At 41.3% G+C, this 20,077-nt stretch overlaps 1 protein-coding gene across 1 annotated transcript in view; it reads left to right on the top strand.

Moving 5' to 3' along the window:
• LOC130904278 (uncharacterized) overlaps positions 1 to 14,022 on the top strand; it is a 59,621-nt gene extending 45,599 nt beyond the window's left edge. Inside the window, exons 20-25 of the mRNA XM_057831850.1 lie at positions 3,761 to 3,931; positions 4,105 to 4,278; positions 7,178 to 7,351; positions 11,111 to 11,284; positions 11,362 to 11,535; positions 11,610 to 14,022. Coding sequence (XP_057687833.1) covers positions 3,761 to 3,931; positions 4,105 to 4,278; positions 7,178 to 7,351; positions 11,111 to 11,284; positions 11,362 to 11,535; positions 11,610 to 11,616 — 874 coding nt within the window. The 3' untranslated portion in view covers positions 11,617 to 14,022. The remainder of the gene's footprint in view (positions 1 to 3,760; positions 3,932 to 4,104; positions 4,279 to 7,177; positions 7,352 to 11,110; positions 11,285 to 11,361; positions 11,536 to 11,609) is intronic.
• The last annotated feature ends 6,055 nt before the right edge of the window (positions 14,023 to 20,077 follow it).

Raw genomic sequence — 20,077 nt, 5'->3', positions numbered from 1 at the left:
AGACTTCCTACGGCAGGGGTCACCAACTCCAGTCTGTTATTCACGTCTCCCTCCTCCAAAAAACCTGAATCAAATAATCAGGATCATTATCATGGTACTGGATAGCTTGCTCATGTGTTGTTCCTTAATACATATTGACTAATCCGAGTTGTGGTGGCCTCTAGTGGTTGCCACTATTACTGGGTTTACACGCCTCAGTAGCAGCCCAGCATCATTTAATGTAAACCGTAAAGTTAGCTGCTGCTGGCTGCGTTCTGCGGGGGGCACACCTCTGAATTGGCGGACGGGGTACTTCCAGTCGGGGACTGGGAGGACATGCCACGCAATTGTACCGGAGGGCGAAACATTTGACAATACTTTACGCCGTAACCGAAAAGTTAATTAGAAAATAAGGTTAATGGTTCAAAATAAGCCACATTATTACCAGCAACTAATGTTGATATGCTCTCAAGAACATTGATAGCTAGCTATCAGGAATGGCTGTTGAAAGCCAGGAAGAAAATATACAAATATTTTTTACAATAGGGGCATTAGGAACGGCCACCGTCTCCCGCCTGCGTTTCTTTATTTACTAGCATCGGTTGAAGGTGTGCAATACACCCGTCTTTAGTTTCTTTGTAGTATGGCACGTAATCGGGTGACAGAGGATAGTTACTTTTCAGTCCTGCAATGAATAAATACAATGATGAAATAAAAACAGGATAAATGCACATAGGTTTGTGGATTATAGTGGGGCAAATAAGTATTTAGTCAACCACCAATTGTGCAAGTTCTCCTACTTGAAAAGAGTAGAGAGGCCTGTAATTGTAAACATGGGTAAACCTCAACCATGAGAGACAGAATGTGGAAAAAAATAATAATCACATTGTTTGATTTTTAAAGAATTTATTTCCAAATTAGAGTGGAAAATAAGTATTTGGTCACCTACAAACAATTAAGATTTCTGGCTGTCAACGAGGTCTAACGTCTTCTAACGAGGCTCCACTTGTTACCTGCATTAATGGCACCTGTTTTAACTCATTATCGGTATAAAATACACAACCATCCACAATCTCAGTCAGTCACACTCCAAACTGCACTATGGCCAAGACCGAAGAGCTGTCGAAGGACACCAGAGACAAAATTGTAGACCTGCACCAGGCTGGGAAGACTGAATCTGCAATAGATAAAACGATTGGTGTAAAGAAATCAACTGTGGGAGCAATTATCAGAAAATGGAAGACATATAAGACCACTGATAATCTTCCTCGATCTGGAGCTCCATGCAAGATCTCACCCAGTGGCGTCAAAATGATAACAAGAACAGTGAGCAAAAATCCCAGAACCACACGGGGGACCTAGTGAATGACCTACAGAGAGCTGGGACCACAGTAACAAAGGCTACTATCAGTAACACAATGCGCCGCCAGGGACTCAAATCCTGCACTGGCAGACGTGTCCCCCTGCTGAAGAAAGTCCACGTCCAGGCCTGCCTGCGGTTCTCTAGAGAGCATTTGGATGATCCAGAAAAGGACTGGGAGAATCTGTTATGGTCAGATGAAACCAAAATAGAACTTTATGGTATAAACACAGGTTCTCGTGTTTGAAGGAGAAAGAATACTGAATTGCATCCGAAGAACACCATACTCACTGTGAAGAATGGGGGTGGAAACATCATGCTTTGGGGCTGTTTTTCTGCAAAGGGACCAGGACGACTGATCTGTGTAAAGGAAAGAATGAATGGGGCCATGTATCAAGAGATTTTGAGTGAAAATCTCCTTCCATCAGCAAGGGCATTGAAAATGAGACGTGGCTGGGTCTTTCAGCATGACAATGATCCCAAACACACAGCAAGGGCAACTAAGGAGTAGCTTCGTAAGAACATTTCAAGGTTCTGGAGTGGCCTAGCCAGTCTCCAGATCTCAACCCCATAGAAAATCTTTGGAGGGAGTTGAAAGTCAGTGTTGCCCAACGACAGCCCCAAAACATCAATGCTCTTGAGTAGATCTGCATGGAGGAATGGGCCAAAATACAAGCAACATTGTGTGAAAAGCCTGTGAAGAGTTACAGAAAACATTTGGCCTCCGTTATTGCCAACAAAGGGTACATAACAAAGTATTGAGATGAACTTTTGGTATTGATGAAAAACTTATTTTCCACCATGATTTGCAAATACTTTAAAAGAAGATTTTTTTCCCACATTCTGTCTCTCATGGTTGAGGTTTACCCATGTTGACAATTACAGGCCTCTAATATTTTCAAGCGGGAGAACTTGCGCAATTACTGGTTGACTAAATACTTATTTGCCCCACTGTACAATACAACAATCGAGCGTATGCGTCAGTTTAGATCAGTAGTTCTTAACGTTGCTAACGGTATCGAATCCCACAAGTTTCACATGTGGATTCACCGAACCCTTCTGAATTGGATAATTTTTTTCAAATTCAAAAACAAAATATCTCGGCTAGAAAGCTAATAATTTTGCTAATTCCTGTTCAAAATTCTTCTAATTTTGACAGCATGTTTTATAAACGGTTCAAATTTTGAGACCACGCCGCCAATTGGTCCGTTGTATTCCCTCATACTAAGTGCGAGTTAACTTTCCACTGTGCAAACCAGTTTCTTCTCCAATCATATCAGGGACTAGCCGTAAAAGTAATTAATTAAGCCTGTAAATTGGGAGCAAAACAATCCAAAACCTGGCCAAAAAGCCACTTTGCCCAGATTTAATCAGCATACGAAAATAGGGTTTTGAATTTCTTTACCTTCGCCGAATCCCTTAGACTTACTCACTGAACCCCTGCCGTTCGATCGAACCCAGGTTGAGAAGCACTGCTTAAGATCAAAGCCATTCTTAGTCAGATTTTATTTCTCTCCGTGCGAGGCTTTCCTCTTGAAGCGTCTTCCCTAGCTCAGTGGTAGCTTAGCCTAGCGGCCAAACACACTCAAACGTTAGCATAATTCAAAATGATAATAATAAATTTGTATACCTCCTTTGAAACGGGTGCTACAGAGCCCCGAACCGTCAGTTGGGAAGAAGTTTCCCGGTTTGATGGCAGCCAGCCACTCTTCACATCGCGTCTTCTCTTTTGGGTTCTAGTAAGAGGGCAGATTCTTCTAATTTTAACGCACATTTGTGCAGCCAAATGCTATGCAGTACTGCACAATTTCCTATTTTGTCCCAGTGTATCTAATTTGAAAGCAGATCGCCACTTAAAAGTTTAAGCATAGCCTTGCAAAGCTATGGCGTGTATACAAGCGACAAGCATGGCGTCAGGTCCAAGATGGGACTCTTTTTGGTGGAAGTGCAGTGACATCACGTGAAAAACCTCTATAAGTACTGTATGTTACTTTCAGTAAAGTATGCATGATTGCTGTTGACTTGACATAAATTGTCAGCTTGTGTTTTGAAGCCTTTTTCCAGATTTTGAAATTGGGTTAACAAGGGGTTAAAACTAAGGTGAAGGCGTGGAGTTTGGCCTTTTGGTCGGGTTGTCTGGATTTCCGCCGGCCCTGGTCGTTGGAATTGAGCTAGCTCAGTGGTTCGGGTGACGTGATTCCGGTATTCTGGCTAAAAGGTCATATTCCAACAGTATCCTGAAATTTATTTCGTAACAATATGCAATATTTTCCCATTGAGGTGTGTCTTAACCTAAAAATTCTGTATGTACAGACATATGTAAGTGGAGGTACTACTTTTAAAAATCTCAAAGTACCAAACTAAAGTCAGCAAATGTTAGGTTTAGCTCGCTTACCACTTCCTCCTGCTTGTGTATTCCAGGCTATTCAATTGTGACCTGAACAAACACAGTTGTCACCTGCTGGCATCCCTTCTCAGCGCTCCGTCCAACCTTAGGCAACTGGTTCTGACCCTTAACAATCTGTCGGACGAGGGGGTCGAGATCCTCTCCAAAGGACTGGCCAGCCCACACTGCCTCTTACAAGTCCTCGTGTAAGGAGCTCCCCCAATTAGAAATCTTTTTTATGGTTCTTGTCGACCAATCGAAAGAATTACAGCTGTTATAAGCCAAGGAAACGACAGACAAAACGCTACTTTCAGTAGAACATTCATCACTTTAACCAGGTTCCCTTCCTTACTTCAGGCAACTATCTCATTTGTTGCAGGCTGGACCACTGCGGGATCACGGCGCGAGGATGCGTATCATTGGCTGGGGCTCTCAAGTTACATCCCTCGCAACTTCAAGAGATGCGCCTGAGCAACAACGAATTGTCAGACGAAGGGGTCGAGATCCTTTCAAAAGGACTGGCCAGCCCACACTGCATCATAAAAGTCCTTGAGTAAGGATCTCCTCCTTTTCACAATCTTCTGTGGTGCCGGTCGACCAATCAAAAGAATCACTGCTGTTATTTTGAGACAATAACGAGTTAAAAACGTGTTTTAGGGGACCAAAATGTAATGAGACTAATGCCAGTTTTCGTCTGACAAGACGAAAACGAAAGGAAAATGCACAACAGTTTCTGTCACATGTTCACAATGTTTGACATTTTATGTGTGGTTAGCCTGTATCGTAGCAGTGTTTTGTTGTGTCACTCTTGTGACGTCCTGCTGCTCTCCAGTCTCTGAGCTTGTACACACGGTAAGATTTGTTTTCCTTTGCCAAAGAGAATATGCAATGTTGCTTCAGCCTTTAAAGGTCTGTGCTGAGTGATCATCACACACTAAATCTAACTTGTAGCATTAGCATAGCATTCGCGTTATCATTAGGCTAATGCTAATGGAATGTGTCCTCTTTAACTCTCTAAAAACTTTTTAAAGTACAGTACGTGGCTTCCAGGTGGGTATAATTAATTGATAATAATGTACATTTTCCTGCCGAGTGTGTATTATCACCAAATTGGTGTCGTCCTCGCAGACTACAATATATGCCCGTGTGTCAATGTTCATTCAAATTAGTTGAAAACCTTTGTTTATTTATTTTTGGGAGTATTTTTTTTTTTTTTTTTTAATTTTACAGATGAAAACAATTTGAGTAAACGTCGAATAAAACTAAATTAGTCATGAGCTTTCATCAACAGCAACTAGACGAAGACAAACACTTTTTGAGATGACTAAAATATGACTAAGCCTATTAAGTATTATCGTCCAAAAGATTAAGATTAAAAGGAATATCAGAACGGCTGCCAAAAACAACACTGCCAGGCAGAGGTTGCGCTAGACTCTTTCGTTGTCTGTCATTTTGACTGACAGGTTCATAAAAATCCGGTCATAATCTATTTTTACCAGTCACTTAAATTTTTAAAATGATGATAATGACATTGTGGTGACCCTTTGTTTGGCATAATTCACCTTCCGTAATTGTGTGTCCACTTGGCCGAGCGCGTTACCGGCTACGACACAGTCACGTGACAGAGACATTTAAGAGCCGCGTGCGTTGCGGCGTGAATAGAGTTCAGAGAGCAGCAGAGCTACAGCGGTTGGACACAGCAATTCGAGCTAACAAGACTCTTAACGTTGCATACCACTTCAACAGTATTTAGTAGTGATGGCCAAATGAAGCCTCATGAAGCAATGAAGCTTTGCAGCCAATCAGTTTGCACATGTAGCAAAGCTTCATTGTGCTTCATTTACTCTATGGCGCCATCAAGTGGTCTACAACAGGGGTCCCCAACCTATTCCACTAAGGCCCACTGTGGGTGCAAGATTTCATTCTTACCAAACAAGATGACAACACTTTTTCCCCCATTCTGGTGTTTTACAAGTGCAATCAGTTGATTGCAGTCAGGTGTGGCTTGTTTTAGCAGAAGCCTCATTGGTTCAACTGTCTCTGCTGGATCAGCTGGAACAAAAACCAGGACCCACAGTTGAGGACTGGGTTGGAGACCCCTGGTCTACAAGCCCAAGTGGTCAACATTGTTAAGAATTCAATGGTTATTTGATTATGACAAAGATATGAATGTGCTTATGTTAGTAATTTAGTATGTGAACAAAATACAACAAGTGCTAAGGATAATTTGTCATTCGTTTTTGTTGAGAAATAATAGCTTTCCCACAGTGGCTGGCTTTAAACGGTTTCTTTTTTTGGACAATATTTCACCAGCTTTAGAAAATATTCTTTCACAAGGCACAGATGAAGCTGGGGTGCAGATAAATGTGAGTGCCATTTTATATAAATTTGGGTAGGTATTCTTTTGTGCCTCCCAGTACACTAATGGATTGTTGATGTTTAGTTCAGATAGGTACACACACTCACATTTGTATTAATGTAGTTCTTTTCCCTTACCTTATTGAAAGCAATCAAATGAAAATGTTCCCATACAGGGGAGGGTCGCTTTTTTTGCGCAGTTTCCATCGCAAGCAAAGGACAAGGCTCGAAAAAAAATTGCACTGTTGCGCACAGATCATGTAACAAGTACAGGAGCCCGAAATGCACAAAATGTGAGATAACAGGCGATCGACATTGCGTTTTGCAACCAATGTATGTAGCCTACTGTGTTTGCAATGCGCGCCGAACGTCGGATCGCTTCTGAAGTGTTCATCAGATTCAGCCGGCCGGCGAGGCTTCTCACGACATCATTTCCAGGTTCTGCCGAAATGATGCGCGCCTCGCTACAAGCTTCGTGGAAACACCCCTCCCATTACTCGACACAAGCTTCGGAACCTCGGCCCATTTCGTCCCATCACTAGTATTTAGTTTTCATTCAAATTAATATTCTGTCCGAACAAGCTTACCAGAGAATCCACATCATGCCATCACACATCAAGCAGATGAATATGTAACTTTTTCTCCGCAGTGACAAAAACAGCTGACTGTGGCCCAGGTAGGTATGGAACAATGAAATTAATAGTTCACCTGCTGTGGCCTGAACGCAGTCTTCCTCCTGGTGTGCATGGACTTGAATTGCGTGCCAGCTTGTGCAGTCCGTTTTTTCACCTCTTTTATCAACACCATCGTCGTTTTGAGGCTTTTTGAAGAAACTTCGACACTCAGTTGCCTTGACATTTTTCAGAGTAAAGCCAACGACGTCATGCATCAAGAGAGACAATAGCTAATTAATATGCCCACTCGCCACACTGTGGTCTGGGGTGTGAATTGCAACCTGTCAAAATGACGGCTGGACATCAGTTTTTTCCCTCACCGTTTTAAAAAATCGGTCAACGACGGAAAATATTCGGTTAACGCGACCCCTGCTGCCAGGTTACTTTCCTGACTTGAGGCCATTATCTCATTTATTGCAGACTGGAACACTGCTCGATCACGAAGAGAGGATGCGTTTCATTGGCGGAGGCTCTCAAGTTGAACCCCTCCCATCTTCAAGAGCTGGACCTGAGCTACAACAATCTGTCGGACGACGGGGTTGACATCCTCTCGAAAGGACTGGCCAGCCCACACTGCATCTTACAGGTCCTCAAGTAAGGCGCTCTTGCAGTTAGAAGTCTTCTGTGGTTCTGGTGTCCAAAATGTAGCAGGATACTCATCGAATGGGCATACATCGTGTCTGCACGTGTATGCGCCATGGACTTCATTATATATTGACTGGGTGTGGGGCCGATTTCTAGGGGACCTGCAATTTTGGCGTGGCCGTCAAAACAGCCCGAGTGGAAACACAGACAAAGAGCTATTTACGTTGAAAGTTCTTGTAGATAATTGCTTAAATCCCTGATATTTTTCTAGATATTAAAACAGTCTAGATTCTTGGTTAAAAGCAAAAAACCTGCTAGTTATCATTCATTTTAAGTAAATATGTCAAAGTATGAGGCTAGTCTGTAAGCCAATGCGGCGGCCGCCTTATGAAAACAAAGAGCCTTTTACATTGAAAATTCTTGTGAATAAATGCTTAAATCCGATTTTTTTAATAGATATGAATGTATAACAGTCTAGATTCTACAGTCTAAATACATTGGGGCAAATAAGTATTTAGTCAAGCACTAAATGTGCAAGTTTTCCCACTTGAGAATATTAGAGAGGCCTGTAATTGTCAACATGGGTAAATCTCAACCACGAGAGACAAAATGTGGGGAAAAAAAACAAAAAAAGGAAAATTACATTGTTTGATTTTTAAAGAATTTATTTGCAAATCATGGTGGAAAATAAGTATTTGGTCAATACCAAAAGTTCATCTCAGTACTTTGTGATGTACACTTTGTTGGCAAAAACGGAGGCCAAACGTTTTCTGAAACTCTTGACAAGCATTTCACACACTGTTGCTGGTATTTTGGCCCATTCCTCCATGCAGATCTCCTCTAGAGCAGTGATGTTTTGGGGCTGTCGTTGGGCAACATGGACTTTCAACTCCCTCCACAGATTTTCTATGGGGTTGAGATCTGGAGACTGGCTAGGCCACTCCAGGACCTTGAAATGCTTCTTACGAAGCCTCTCCATTGTTGCCCTGCCTGTGTGTTTGGGATCATTGTCATGCTGAAAGACCCAGCCACGTCTCATCTTCAATGCCCTTGCTGATGGAAGAAGATTTTCACTCAAAATGTCTCGATACATGGCCCCATTCATTCTTTCCTTAACACAGATCAGTCATCCTGGTCCCTTTGCAGAAAAACAGGCCCAAAGCATGTTTCCACCCCATGCTTCACAGTTTGTATGGTGTTCTTCGGATGCAATTCGGTATTATTTCTCCTCCTAACATGTGAATATGTGTTTCTACCAAAATGTTTTATTTTGGTTTCATCTGACCATAACACATTCTTCCAGTCCTCTTCTGGATCATCCAAATGCTCTCTAGCGAACCGCAGACGGGTCTGGACGTTGACTGGCTTCAGCAGGGGGACAGGTCTGGAAGTGCGGGATTTGAGTCCCTGACGGCGCATTGTGTTACTGATAGTCGCCTTTGTTACTGTGGTCCCAGCTCTCTGTAGGTCATTCACTAGGTCCCCCCATGTGGTTCTGGGATTTTTGCTCAACATTCTTGTTATCATTTTGACGCCACGGGGTGAGATCTTGCATGGAGCCCCAGATCGAGGGAGATTATCAGTGGTCTTGTATGTCATCCATTTTCTAATAATTGCTCCCACAGTTGATTTTTTACACCAAGCATTTTACCTTTTGCAGATTCAGTCTTCCCAGCCTGGTGCAGGTCTACAATTTTGTCTCTGGTGTCCTTCAACAGCTCTTTGGTATTGGCCATAGTGAAGTTAGGAGTGTGACTGACTGAGGTTGTGGACAGGTGTCTTTTATACCGATAATGGGTTAAAACAGGTGCCATTAATACAGGTAACGAGTGGAGCCTCGTCAGAAGAAGTTAGACCTCTTTGACAGCCAGAAATCTTGCTTGTTTGTAGGTGACCAAATACTTATTTTCCACTCTAATTTGGAAATTCTTTAAAAATCAAACAATGTGATTTTGTGTTTTTGTTTTTTCCACATTCTGTCTCTCATGGTTGAGGTTTACCCATGTTGACAGTTACAGGCCTCTCTAAACTTTTCAAGTAGGAGAACTTGCCCAATTGGTGGTTGAGTAAATACTTATTTGCCCCACGGTAGATGTTAAATAAAAGTGGTCCAAGAATGGACCCTTTAGGGACCCCACGTGTGAATTTGATTCGTTCTGAATGGTGATTTCCAATTGACACAAAAAAATCCCTATCATGTAAAGAAGATGTGAACCATTGACGAACAGTGTCAGTGAGCCCTACCCACCATTCCAATCCGCCGGGTAGTATGTTGTGATCAACCGTGTCGCAGTGGCGCCACCAGGGGGTGGCCAGGGGTGGCCGCGGCCACCCCTATAAATTGGTTGGCCACCCCACTGGCCACCCGCTTGCCAGTATATCGTTAGATTGTTGTAGCGTCAGTTATGCATTTCATCCCAAATGAATGCATTTATTTTGTTTTGATAAATGTAGGGCTGTCAAATTTATCGCATTAACAGGCGGTAATTAATTTTTTTTAAATTAATCACGTGAAAATATTTATCGCAATTAACACATTCGCGGTACGACTCATTCACGCATTGCCACAAACAGTCTACAATGGCGCCGTTTTACTTATATACAGAGATAAGAGGCTGTGTCAAGTGAGTAGAGTAGATACAAGTATTCATTGGGGCCGTGCTTTTAATTGGCAAAAGCTTTGTCATGGAGTTGAACTTTTTCTTAAAACCCTGTAGTGTACCCAACGCAGAGAAGATATAGCATTTGCAGCCACCACACACAGTCATGGTTGCACCACTTCCCATCAATGCATTTGGGCAGAACAGTTAAGTCGCTACAGTATCATTTACTGAAAGCTCAACAAATACACTAGATGGCAATATTTAGTCACAATATACAAACTCACATTTATCCTTTAAGAATTCCAAGTCTTTCTATCCGTGGATCCCTTTCACAGAAAGACAGTTAATAATGTTAATGCCATCTTGTGGATTTATTCTTATAATAAACAAATACAGTCCTTATGTATACCGTATGTTGAATGTATATATCCGTCTTGTGTCTTATCTTTCCATTCCAACAATAATTAACAGAAAAATACGGCACATTTTAGAGATGGTTTGAATTGCGATTAATTACGATTAATTAATATTTAAGCTGTGATTAACTCGATTAAAAATTTTAATCGTTTGACAGCCCTAGTTAAATGTACACCTTATGCCTCATGTATACATAACACAATAAAACAGAATTGTTGTGGAACTCAAAATGTTGACTGGACAGTTATGAAATATGCACATTAAATCATTTCTAACATCAAATATTACACAATACACCAAAGTATATCAGTAGTCGTGTCCTTAAGTCTTTCTGATAGTTTTCCCCTGACCTTTTTACTGCAATAATATAATGAAAACCTGAAATTATGGCTTTTAGTTTTGGCCACCCCAAGGTTTTAAGTGGTCCCATCTGGCCACGTCTATGAAAAATTTCTGGAGGCGCCACTGCCGTTTCGAATGCGGCACTGAGATCCAACATAGGGGGAAAAGAAAGGGCAGTTGTGATTTAGCACGCTCACACGATGGACGTAGTTGTCAGACAGGCATATGGGTTGGTACGCTGTTCTGATAAAGAATGCTGGTCTGGCAGAACAGGGGTCGATGATTCAAAAGAATTGCTGATATTATTAGCCAAAGTAAAGAAAGACACAAAGTTACTTTCAGGAGAACCTTCATAACTTGAACCAGGTTCTTTCCTAATATCAAGCAATTATCTCACTTGTTGCAGTCTCTCAAATTGCAACATCACGAAGCGAGGATGTATTTCATTGGCTGAGGCTCTCAAGTTTAATCGCTCCCATCTTCAAGAGCTGCGCCTGAGCCACAACGATTTGTCTGACGAGGGGGTCGAGATCCTCTCAAAAGGACTGGCCAGCCAACACTGCATCTTACAAATCCTTGAGTAAGCAGCTCCTCCAATTAAAATCTTCCGTGGATCGTTCGACGAAGCAAAATAATCAATTATCTTATTTATTGCAGGCTGTCATGGTGCAAGATCACCAATAAAGGATGCGTGTCATTGGCCGAGGCTCTCAAGTTAAACCCCTCCCATCTTCAACAGCTAATCCTCGTGTGCAATCCATTGGGAGAAGAAGGAAAGAGGGTCTTAATGGATGTTCAACAGGATCCCAGCTATGGCCTGATGACCGTCAGGTAGGATTAAAAAAAATGTCGCCTTATAGAGTGTTTATTCACGTTCAATTCTGATTCTTTGTGTCTTTCTTCAGATCTTAATTGTACAGCTAAGAACTTTTGATCCCTGGCGTAAGGATGGGCGAGTCATTCCAAGTGTTCATAATTATTAGAAGATGTTGAGCCCATTTGGTCTTCCTTCAGATTTTGTTCGGTCCGACCTACTGTCCGATGACTGCAAGATCGCTGGGTGTCGGCGCTACAGGCAAAGCTGTATCGCACGAGAAGGTTGGCGTGCAGCGACTCCACTACAAGGAAGTGGAGTTCAAGGTGCAGGTCTATGACGCTGCTACCAAACTGCTGACAGTATTTTTCTGGCATGAATTGAAATGTGTTTGACACTAGTAGATGTCCAATAGATTTGATTGGGAGTGCCTGACCAAAAGGATTGGACTTTGAGAAACGTCCAATGCAGCCAATGAATTCAATCAGTACCCTGTGAAGTGTTAACTTATGGTTTTGCTAATTTTGACATCAATGTTTTACACATGATCATTTTCACTTCTTCATGTAAATAAGTGGATCTAATGTTGTTTTGTACGAGAACCTTAAAACCCTAACCTGAAATAAAGGTTTTTCAAAATCATCTAACAATTGACGAAAACTTGAAACGTTCCCGGTGTATTTATTCATTTTGTTGACTGACTCGATTGAAGTGAGGGAATGTCACGAGGTCGTTTGGTGTGGCAAATAGTTCGATTAGTCTCTTTAAATTATGTGAACATATATTATAATGTGAAAATGTAAGTTATAATGAATGGGTGAATAAGCAGGGTACCGGCGGGTTATTAAAAGTATTAAAAAGGCATTGAATTTAGTTTTCCATTATTAAAGGTATTAAAAGTATTAAATTAGCTGTCGTAAGTCTGGAATTTTTTCACCGTGGTTTTAATTTTCAAGAACATCTCAGTGCAACCTAAATTATATCCGTGACAAAGTTTTTTAAAAATCCATAACTAAGATGAAGCGTAGAATTTTTACGATGCACTGCACCTCGTGCGTGCGCGCCGTTACCATCAACATCACAACAGCAGGCAATCGCACAGTACCAGGCCCGGAGTGGCTAATCGGGAGAACCGGGACAGTTCCCGGTAGGCCGGCCTTACGTTTTGGCCGGTCATAATACACATTTTTAACGAAGCTTTCAGTTAAACTATTTACTAACGGCATCACGCAACCCCGCTTTGCGCGATAAATTTTGGCCCTTCTAGCATTCCGTAGTTTGAAATTCGATACCCCGCAACAGGCTCCCGACTCATTCTCCAATGCCGCCAGCTCTGCCTCTGGGAAAGAGTATCATGATATCATCCTGTTGACTTGATTCTGGAAAAACTTAAGTTTGGGTTTTAATGACCGAAATGGGGCACGTTGAGGCAGCATGACGAGCGTGAACCTGTCTGGCTGTTGGCGCGACCCATTATCGTTGTTTTTCAGCATGTTTGGATAAAAGTACAGCGATAAACCGTAAATGAACATGCAGAATGAAATATTTTTCATGAGAGCACCACTAAAACTTCCACCATGGAGGCTCCAGGCACTATTTTTTGGGCATAAATACGGAGGATTGGGGTGAAATCCACGTTCTCAGGCAAAACATAAGTTGGGCATTTTAACCCAAAACCATACCTGTTAAGTTGTAGAAATTGCAAATAGGGAGATTTCTGTTTGCCAACCCCGATGACACGCGCGCGCGCGACAATCGCTAAGACAAAATGCAACCTTTTTTTTTCAAGGTCATTTTGGTCACAACACTTGTGTAAAAATTAACTACACTGTCAAAGAACCTCTTTTTGGTGGCATCAGAGATAGTCTTCAACTTGCTCCATGTATTGTCTGGCATTATGTGATACTGCTATGTTGCCTGTGTCATGCCAGTTCTCCTTGTTCCTGTAATCAACATCTAGGATATCCTCAGCTTTCCTGATCACATCCATTTGCACAAATTTGGACATCAGCTTCCTCAGCAGCCTCAGAAGCAGAATAGATACACAAAGCCATCTTATCACAGAAGCCCAACGTGTGCGTCACGAGCAAGATTGATGCACAAACTCTGGCAATCTGTTCCACGGACAACAAACAAGGACAAAGACCAGCGCACTTTGTCCTAAAGCATGCAGCGTGAGCCCGGATAGCAAAGTTGATAGCGGGCGCTTGGGACGTCAAGACCAGCGTCGGTCGCCGTGGCAACCACGTCCCATCCGCGCACGAACCTAGACCGCTCAAAACCAGCCACGGAGGGAAGGTCCCAAAAGCAACGCCCCGACACACCTTCGGCCCGGCATACTCCACCACGGACTTAAAAAACACTGGACACTGAGATAACACAGATTTGCTGCTCGGAAACATTTTCTATGTAGCCTTGTTTTGTATCCAGAATTGTCCCTCTGTCGTCTGTTTTTGCCTTGTTTTTTGACCATTGTCAACGAATAAATTGTCAACCTGCTTTCGGTGAGTCTTCTTCAAACTTTTGGAACATGGAGTCAGTACAAAGGGTTAACATAAGAGGAGAACGCGCGGAATATCCGCCCTCCCGGGCGGCGCACAGAAGCGTGAAGCAGCAGAGCACCACTTTGTTTGGCTGTTGCCGTTTTCCGTGCGTCTTGGCCGGGGGGGCAAATTCCAACAGACAAAACAGATAACGTTTTGAACAATATTCTTGAATTAGGAACATTTCTGACAAGTTTATTTTTTAGGATTAAATATACGAATATTTTGCTTAAAATAAGTTTGTTAAGCTTATTTTCAGCTAGCTATTTTTTTTTTTATTACAAGAAATTGACTTGACCCACTGGCAGATAATTTCACTCATTTCTAGTAGATTTTTGTAAAGCGCTTGTTAAATACAAGGGAATATAAGTTTGTTTTTTTTGTTTTTTTAAGGAAGTGGGTTTTTGCGGTGTATATGTATTGGTTCAGGTGATACACCGTTTGATTCAAACCTTTGTTTTCAAAAACTACTAAAGAAACATTTTGAAAACTTCCAGAAAAATGGATTTTATTGGCAAATTTAAATTGCATTATTTGAACACAAATTACATTAAAGGGGAACTGAAGAGCTTTTTGGATTTCGCTCTTGAGTGTTTTACTCAGTTGAATTGTATTAAATGCATCATTCGCTGTCTCAAAAAGTCACATAAAAAAAAAAAAATAGTAATTGACCGCGTAGTTTTTGAGTTATGGCCATAGCAACACCATAGCAACAAGGGACGCGCCGTCCTGCCGACCGCTACCTCATGACGTAACTTCCAGGAAGCCTGGCCACCACTCTTAACACGGAAATATAGCACCACGCTATCTTCGCCATATATTGCAGACATTTTCTGGGTTTTACTCGCGGGATTCGTCATGCCATCTCGATGTGTAGAGATGAATTGCTCACAGGAAGACTCGAGACTCTGGGAGTGGTCCAAAAACACTTCTCCTGCAAAGGTTTGGACCGTTTTTGTGAGTATGCATACCGGTCCCCAATTTGCTCATTGTTTTCCTCATTTCAGTGACGACAGCTTTGAAAACGTACAACAATGCAACCTTGGTTTTACAAAGACGTAAGTAGAACATTACTAGATTTTTTTGATAAACGAGGGGGACTCCTACTGCCTGTTTGTTGAAGTGCGACATTTTTGTTGTTGTTGCTGTTGGCCTGTCAAAAGTAGATAGGTTGGCTGACATGTCGTCTACTCATGTGATTTTATTACTATATCAATAGGTGTTATGTAAATTCAAATGTCCCCAGCACCAAATAGGTCCTTGGCTCGTTGTTTTTTGGCTTGTCACAGGGTAGATATAAAGCCTTTGACAACAAAACAATCCACCTGTCAAGCCCTAATGTATCAAATACATCTCAATAAAACAATAACTTGTTATACTTCAACATCAAGGTCTGCCTATTTGAAGAGGGAACAATAGAATCAAATAGATGCTGCTTTGACTGGGGCATTATTATTTGATCACCGAGAAATTATTATTAAATTAAAATTAGGATTCATCCAATATTTTCATGCTGCTGTGATTTTTTTTTCTCCAGGAAGCCAAACATAAAAAATTAAGTGGCGGAAACACTCAACACGATGAAAAAAGCGTTGCAAGTCAGTCGCCACCCAGTTTCCCAAAATCAAGAGAGAGTGGGTCGAGTCATATGATGACCCAAGTGATGCGGTCTCCAGCGATGACGACTGAAGAGATCCTATGAAGCCTGCCAGATGCTGAATTTCTTCCGCGTGCGACATAAGATGATGATGACTTAGGAGAAGTAAATGTAGCAAATTTTGATGACATGAAATCATAAACTAGTCATATATACAGTACACATTTTTTAAATGAAAAATCTAGTTACCTTCATATATAATACATATTTATCATATAAATACATATTTCCCACTGCCATTATCATTTTTCAATGTTGCGCTAGTCCGTTGCTGTCCTAACTTTGTTTTGCTTACTGAATTTATGTTCTTTGATGTGTGCATTGTGTGCTTGGTATAACTTAGCTCATATGTTGTGTCACAATATGACAGCGAAAGCTGATGCTGATTCAACATAAATCTGGTATCATTTATTATTGTGGCTTATTGAATATTTTTTCAGAATGTAATACAATTACAATATATTATATACCAATAGAATACATTAAACAGTCAACAAAATGTGTCAATGTTGTTTACAATTTATGGTTTTATTTTTTAAATGTAATTCATGCCCCTGTCAGTGCTTCAGCCTCCTCAAGTTTGGCTCTCACGTCTGGGAACTCCTGACGACACAGGTATACTCTTGGAAGGGTAATTACTGGACAGTTTACAGCAACACCTGGAAAATAAAATGGTTTTGTCATTTATTTTGAAAAATAAATATAATATCATTCAGTTAGCCACATTTGGACTAGCTTTACCATATTTAGATCAGTAGGAGCTGTCCCATTACCTAATATCCAGTTTTAGCTATGTGGAGAGCGTGGAAAAATATACAACCATGTAATCGCATTCTCTCTAATAAAAAAATCACAATGCTGGATTTAGGCTTACTACTCACTCTCCCGTTCGTGAAGTGTCGAGCTGTCATTTGGCGTCATGACGCCATCTGCTGTGTCAAGTAAATCGCCGTCATCTGACGCCTCAGGTTAAAACATGTAGGGATTAAATGTAGTTCATCTTTCCTGGGAGCCTTTGCCATCGGTAGTGTCATGAAAGAGCGATCCTGAATGGTTTCCTTTGGTGGAAATATCACTGACATCGTTGTTGCTGCTATGCAAGCTGTGGGTAGTCTTCTGTTGCCTATGTCACACTTCCGGGTTTGCGAAGGGACCATTAACGGAGTGTAAAAAAACTAAAGAAACGCAAATTATCCTTACAATTACGTGTTGATAATGTCATGGTTGTTTTGACAAACTCGTCCAAAGTTTATATTCGTAAAATTACACCAAAATCCGGAAAGGTCTTCAGTTGCCCTTTAAGGCCCCTTTGTAAAGCGCTTGTTAACGATTTAAAAAAAAATAAAAATAAATCATGAGCAATGAGGTAACTAGAGTGATGAACTAGTGCCTTCCATACAAGTCATGTTCAGGGCTTTGTTAGTAAAGTTCTGAATGGTCACCAGTTATTTTTGACAACGAGTTATTTAAGGCCCCTCTATACTCTCCGATAATTATAGAAAGGGAAGAGTTTTGCCTTGTTTTGGAGGTCGTTTTATTTGTTTAGCCATCGAGACTTTATCAAACCGGAGAGCTCCGGTACAGGTCGCATTTGAAAGTACCCCCATTCCCGTGCTGTTCGTACACACCCCCATTCATAAAACAGCCTACAGGTGTACTTCTGTTTATCCAGTATGATGCCCTATCAATCGAAGTTAAGGACTATGGGACTAATTGCTTTGGTTGAATATTAACCACCACTAACCACCATTAACCACTAATATGATCACTAAAGTTAATGCTTTTGAAGACTTGTATTTTTATTTTAATTCTATCTATCTTATAATTTAGATTTTGTATAATTTGCAACTTAATCCGTTTCATACAGTGGGGCAAATATAAGTATTTAGTCAACTATTAATTGTGCAAGTTCTCCCACTTGAAAATATTAGCGAGGTCTGTAATTGTCAACATGGGTAAACCTCAACCATGAGAGACAGAATGTGGAGAAGAAAAACACAAAACAAAACAGAAAATCACATAGTTTGATATTTAAAGAATTTGTTTGCAAATCGTGGAAAATACATATTTGGTCAATACCAAAAGTTAATCTCAACACCTGGTTATGTACCCTTTGTTGGCTATAACGCAGGCCAAACATTTTCTGTAACTCCTCACAAGCTTTTCACACACTGTTGCTGGTATTTCGGCCCATTCCTCTATGCAGATCTCCTCTAGAGCAGTGATGTTTTGGCGCTGTTGTTGGGCAACACGGACTTTCAACTCCCTCCACAGATTGTCTATGGGGTTGAGATCTCGAGACTGGCTAGGCCACTCCAGGACCTTGAAATGCTTATTACGAAGCCACTGCTTTGTTGCCCTGGCTGTTTGTTTGGGATCATTGTCATGCTAAAAGACCCAGCTACGTCTCATCTTCAATGCCCTTGCTGACGGAAGGGGAATTTGACTCAAAATCTCTCGATACATGGCCCCATTCATTCTTTCCTTTACACAGATCAGTCGTCGTGGTCCCTTTGCAGAAAAACAGCCCCAAAGCATGATGTTTCCACCCCCATGCTTCACAGTGGGTATGGTGTTCTTCGGATGCAATTCTCCTCCAAACACAGCAACCTGTGTTTCTACCAAAAAGTTCTATTTTGGTTTCATCTGACCATAACACATTCTCCCAGTCCTCTTTTGGATCATCCAAATGCTCTCTAGCGATCCGCAGACGGGCCTGGACATGTACTTTCTTCAGCAGGGGGACACGTCTGGCAGTGCAGGATTTGAGTCCCTGGCGGCACATTGTGTTACTGATAGTAGCCTTTGTTGCTGTGGTCCTAGCTCTCTGTAGGTCATTCACTAGGTCCCCCCTTGTGGTTCTGGGATTTTTGCTCACCGTTCCTGTTATCATTTTGATGCCACGGGGTGAGGAGGTAGTTGGAAGTCTGTGTTGCTCAACGACAGCCCCAAATCATCACTGCTCTAGAGGAGATCTGCATGGAGGAATGGGCCAAAATACCAGCAACAGTGTGTGAAAAGCTTGTGAAGAGTTACAGAAAACGTTTGGCCTCCGTTATTGCCAACAAAGGGTACATAACAAAGTATTGAGATGAACTTTTGGTATACACCAAATACTTATTTTCCACCATGATTTGCAAATAAATTCTTTAAAAATCAAACAATGTGATTTTCTGGGTTTATTTTTCCACAACCTCATGGTTGAGGTTTACCCATATTGACAATTACAGGCTTCTCTAATATTTTCAAGTGGGAGAACTTGCACAATTAGTGGTTGACTAAATACTTATTTGCCCCACTGTATGTTCTGATTTCAGGATGAGAGATTTAGACTTGTATATGTTAAATTATTATGTCTCTGGTTGCACTATGAAATGCACTTTTCCACGCATGCTGTGTGTCCATGTTAATTTGTCACCTTTTTCATCCCTAACCAGTTTGCATGCCTGATTTTAACAGGTGGGCGTCCTCTGCTCAAAATGCGCACCTTACGCCTAGTCTCGCTCCCAGAATACGCAGCGCTTCTGACGTAGGACAATAACAGGACTGGTTGCTATGGAAACGCACGCATACCCAAGGAACCTTGCTGAAAGGAGTATTAAAATTGCTAATAAAATCGTTTAGGATTATCTTAGATTCCAAATGTTATATTTTTCTTGTAGAGAATTCAACGAGAAATACGATAGACCTATTAATAGACTTTTTGGGAAAAATCATTATTTCTTTAAGTAGTCACATGAATAATGAGGTAGCCTGTGAAAATCAACGTATAGCACACTCGGCAAGGACTTTCCAGAGAGTACTTGATGAGTCACTCTTTAAACAATCATGTGGTATTAATAGCCGATTGGACTGTCGTAAACATGTAAAATCAACGTGACATGGTTAGTGCTGATTGGGATTGATAACAGAATCGTTAGATAATCTGCCAAATGATTCCATGGTATTGAAACACTCCCTACACTTGTTGCTGCGACAGTGCAGTAAAGCTGCGTGTGCTATATCTGTTGGCCCTCTGGGGGCCACTGCTGGCTGGGGGGCCTAGGCAATTGCCTGGTTTGCCTAATAGGACGCGACGCCTCTGAATGCAGTGACCGCAATACGGCGTGCACAGTAATGGTATGATTAGTATACTGTAAAGTATTACTCTGAAATAAGAGAACAGGTTAAAAGGAATGTAAAATTTTATTTGACATTAATGAATATTGGATGATTCTCCCAATGACAACATGTTTCTATTGTCCATTCATTCATGTCTTGTATTTCAGACAATAATCAACACAAACTCTTTAATTCATGCATATGAATGTCGTTGCGCAGCTTCTCGGCTAAATTGTTGTTATTGATCTTCTCCAGAAT

This window comes from Corythoichthys intestinalis, chromosome 1 (genome assembly GCF_030265065.1).
Source record: "Corythoichthys intestinalis isolate RoL2023-P3 chromosome 1, ASM3026506v1, whole genome shotgun sequence".
Classification (NCBI taxonomy): Eukaryota; Metazoa; Chordata; class Actinopteri; order Syngnathiformes; family Syngnathidae; genus Corythoichthys; species Corythoichthys intestinalis.
This window is presented reverse-complemented; position numbering and strand designations above follow the sequence as displayed.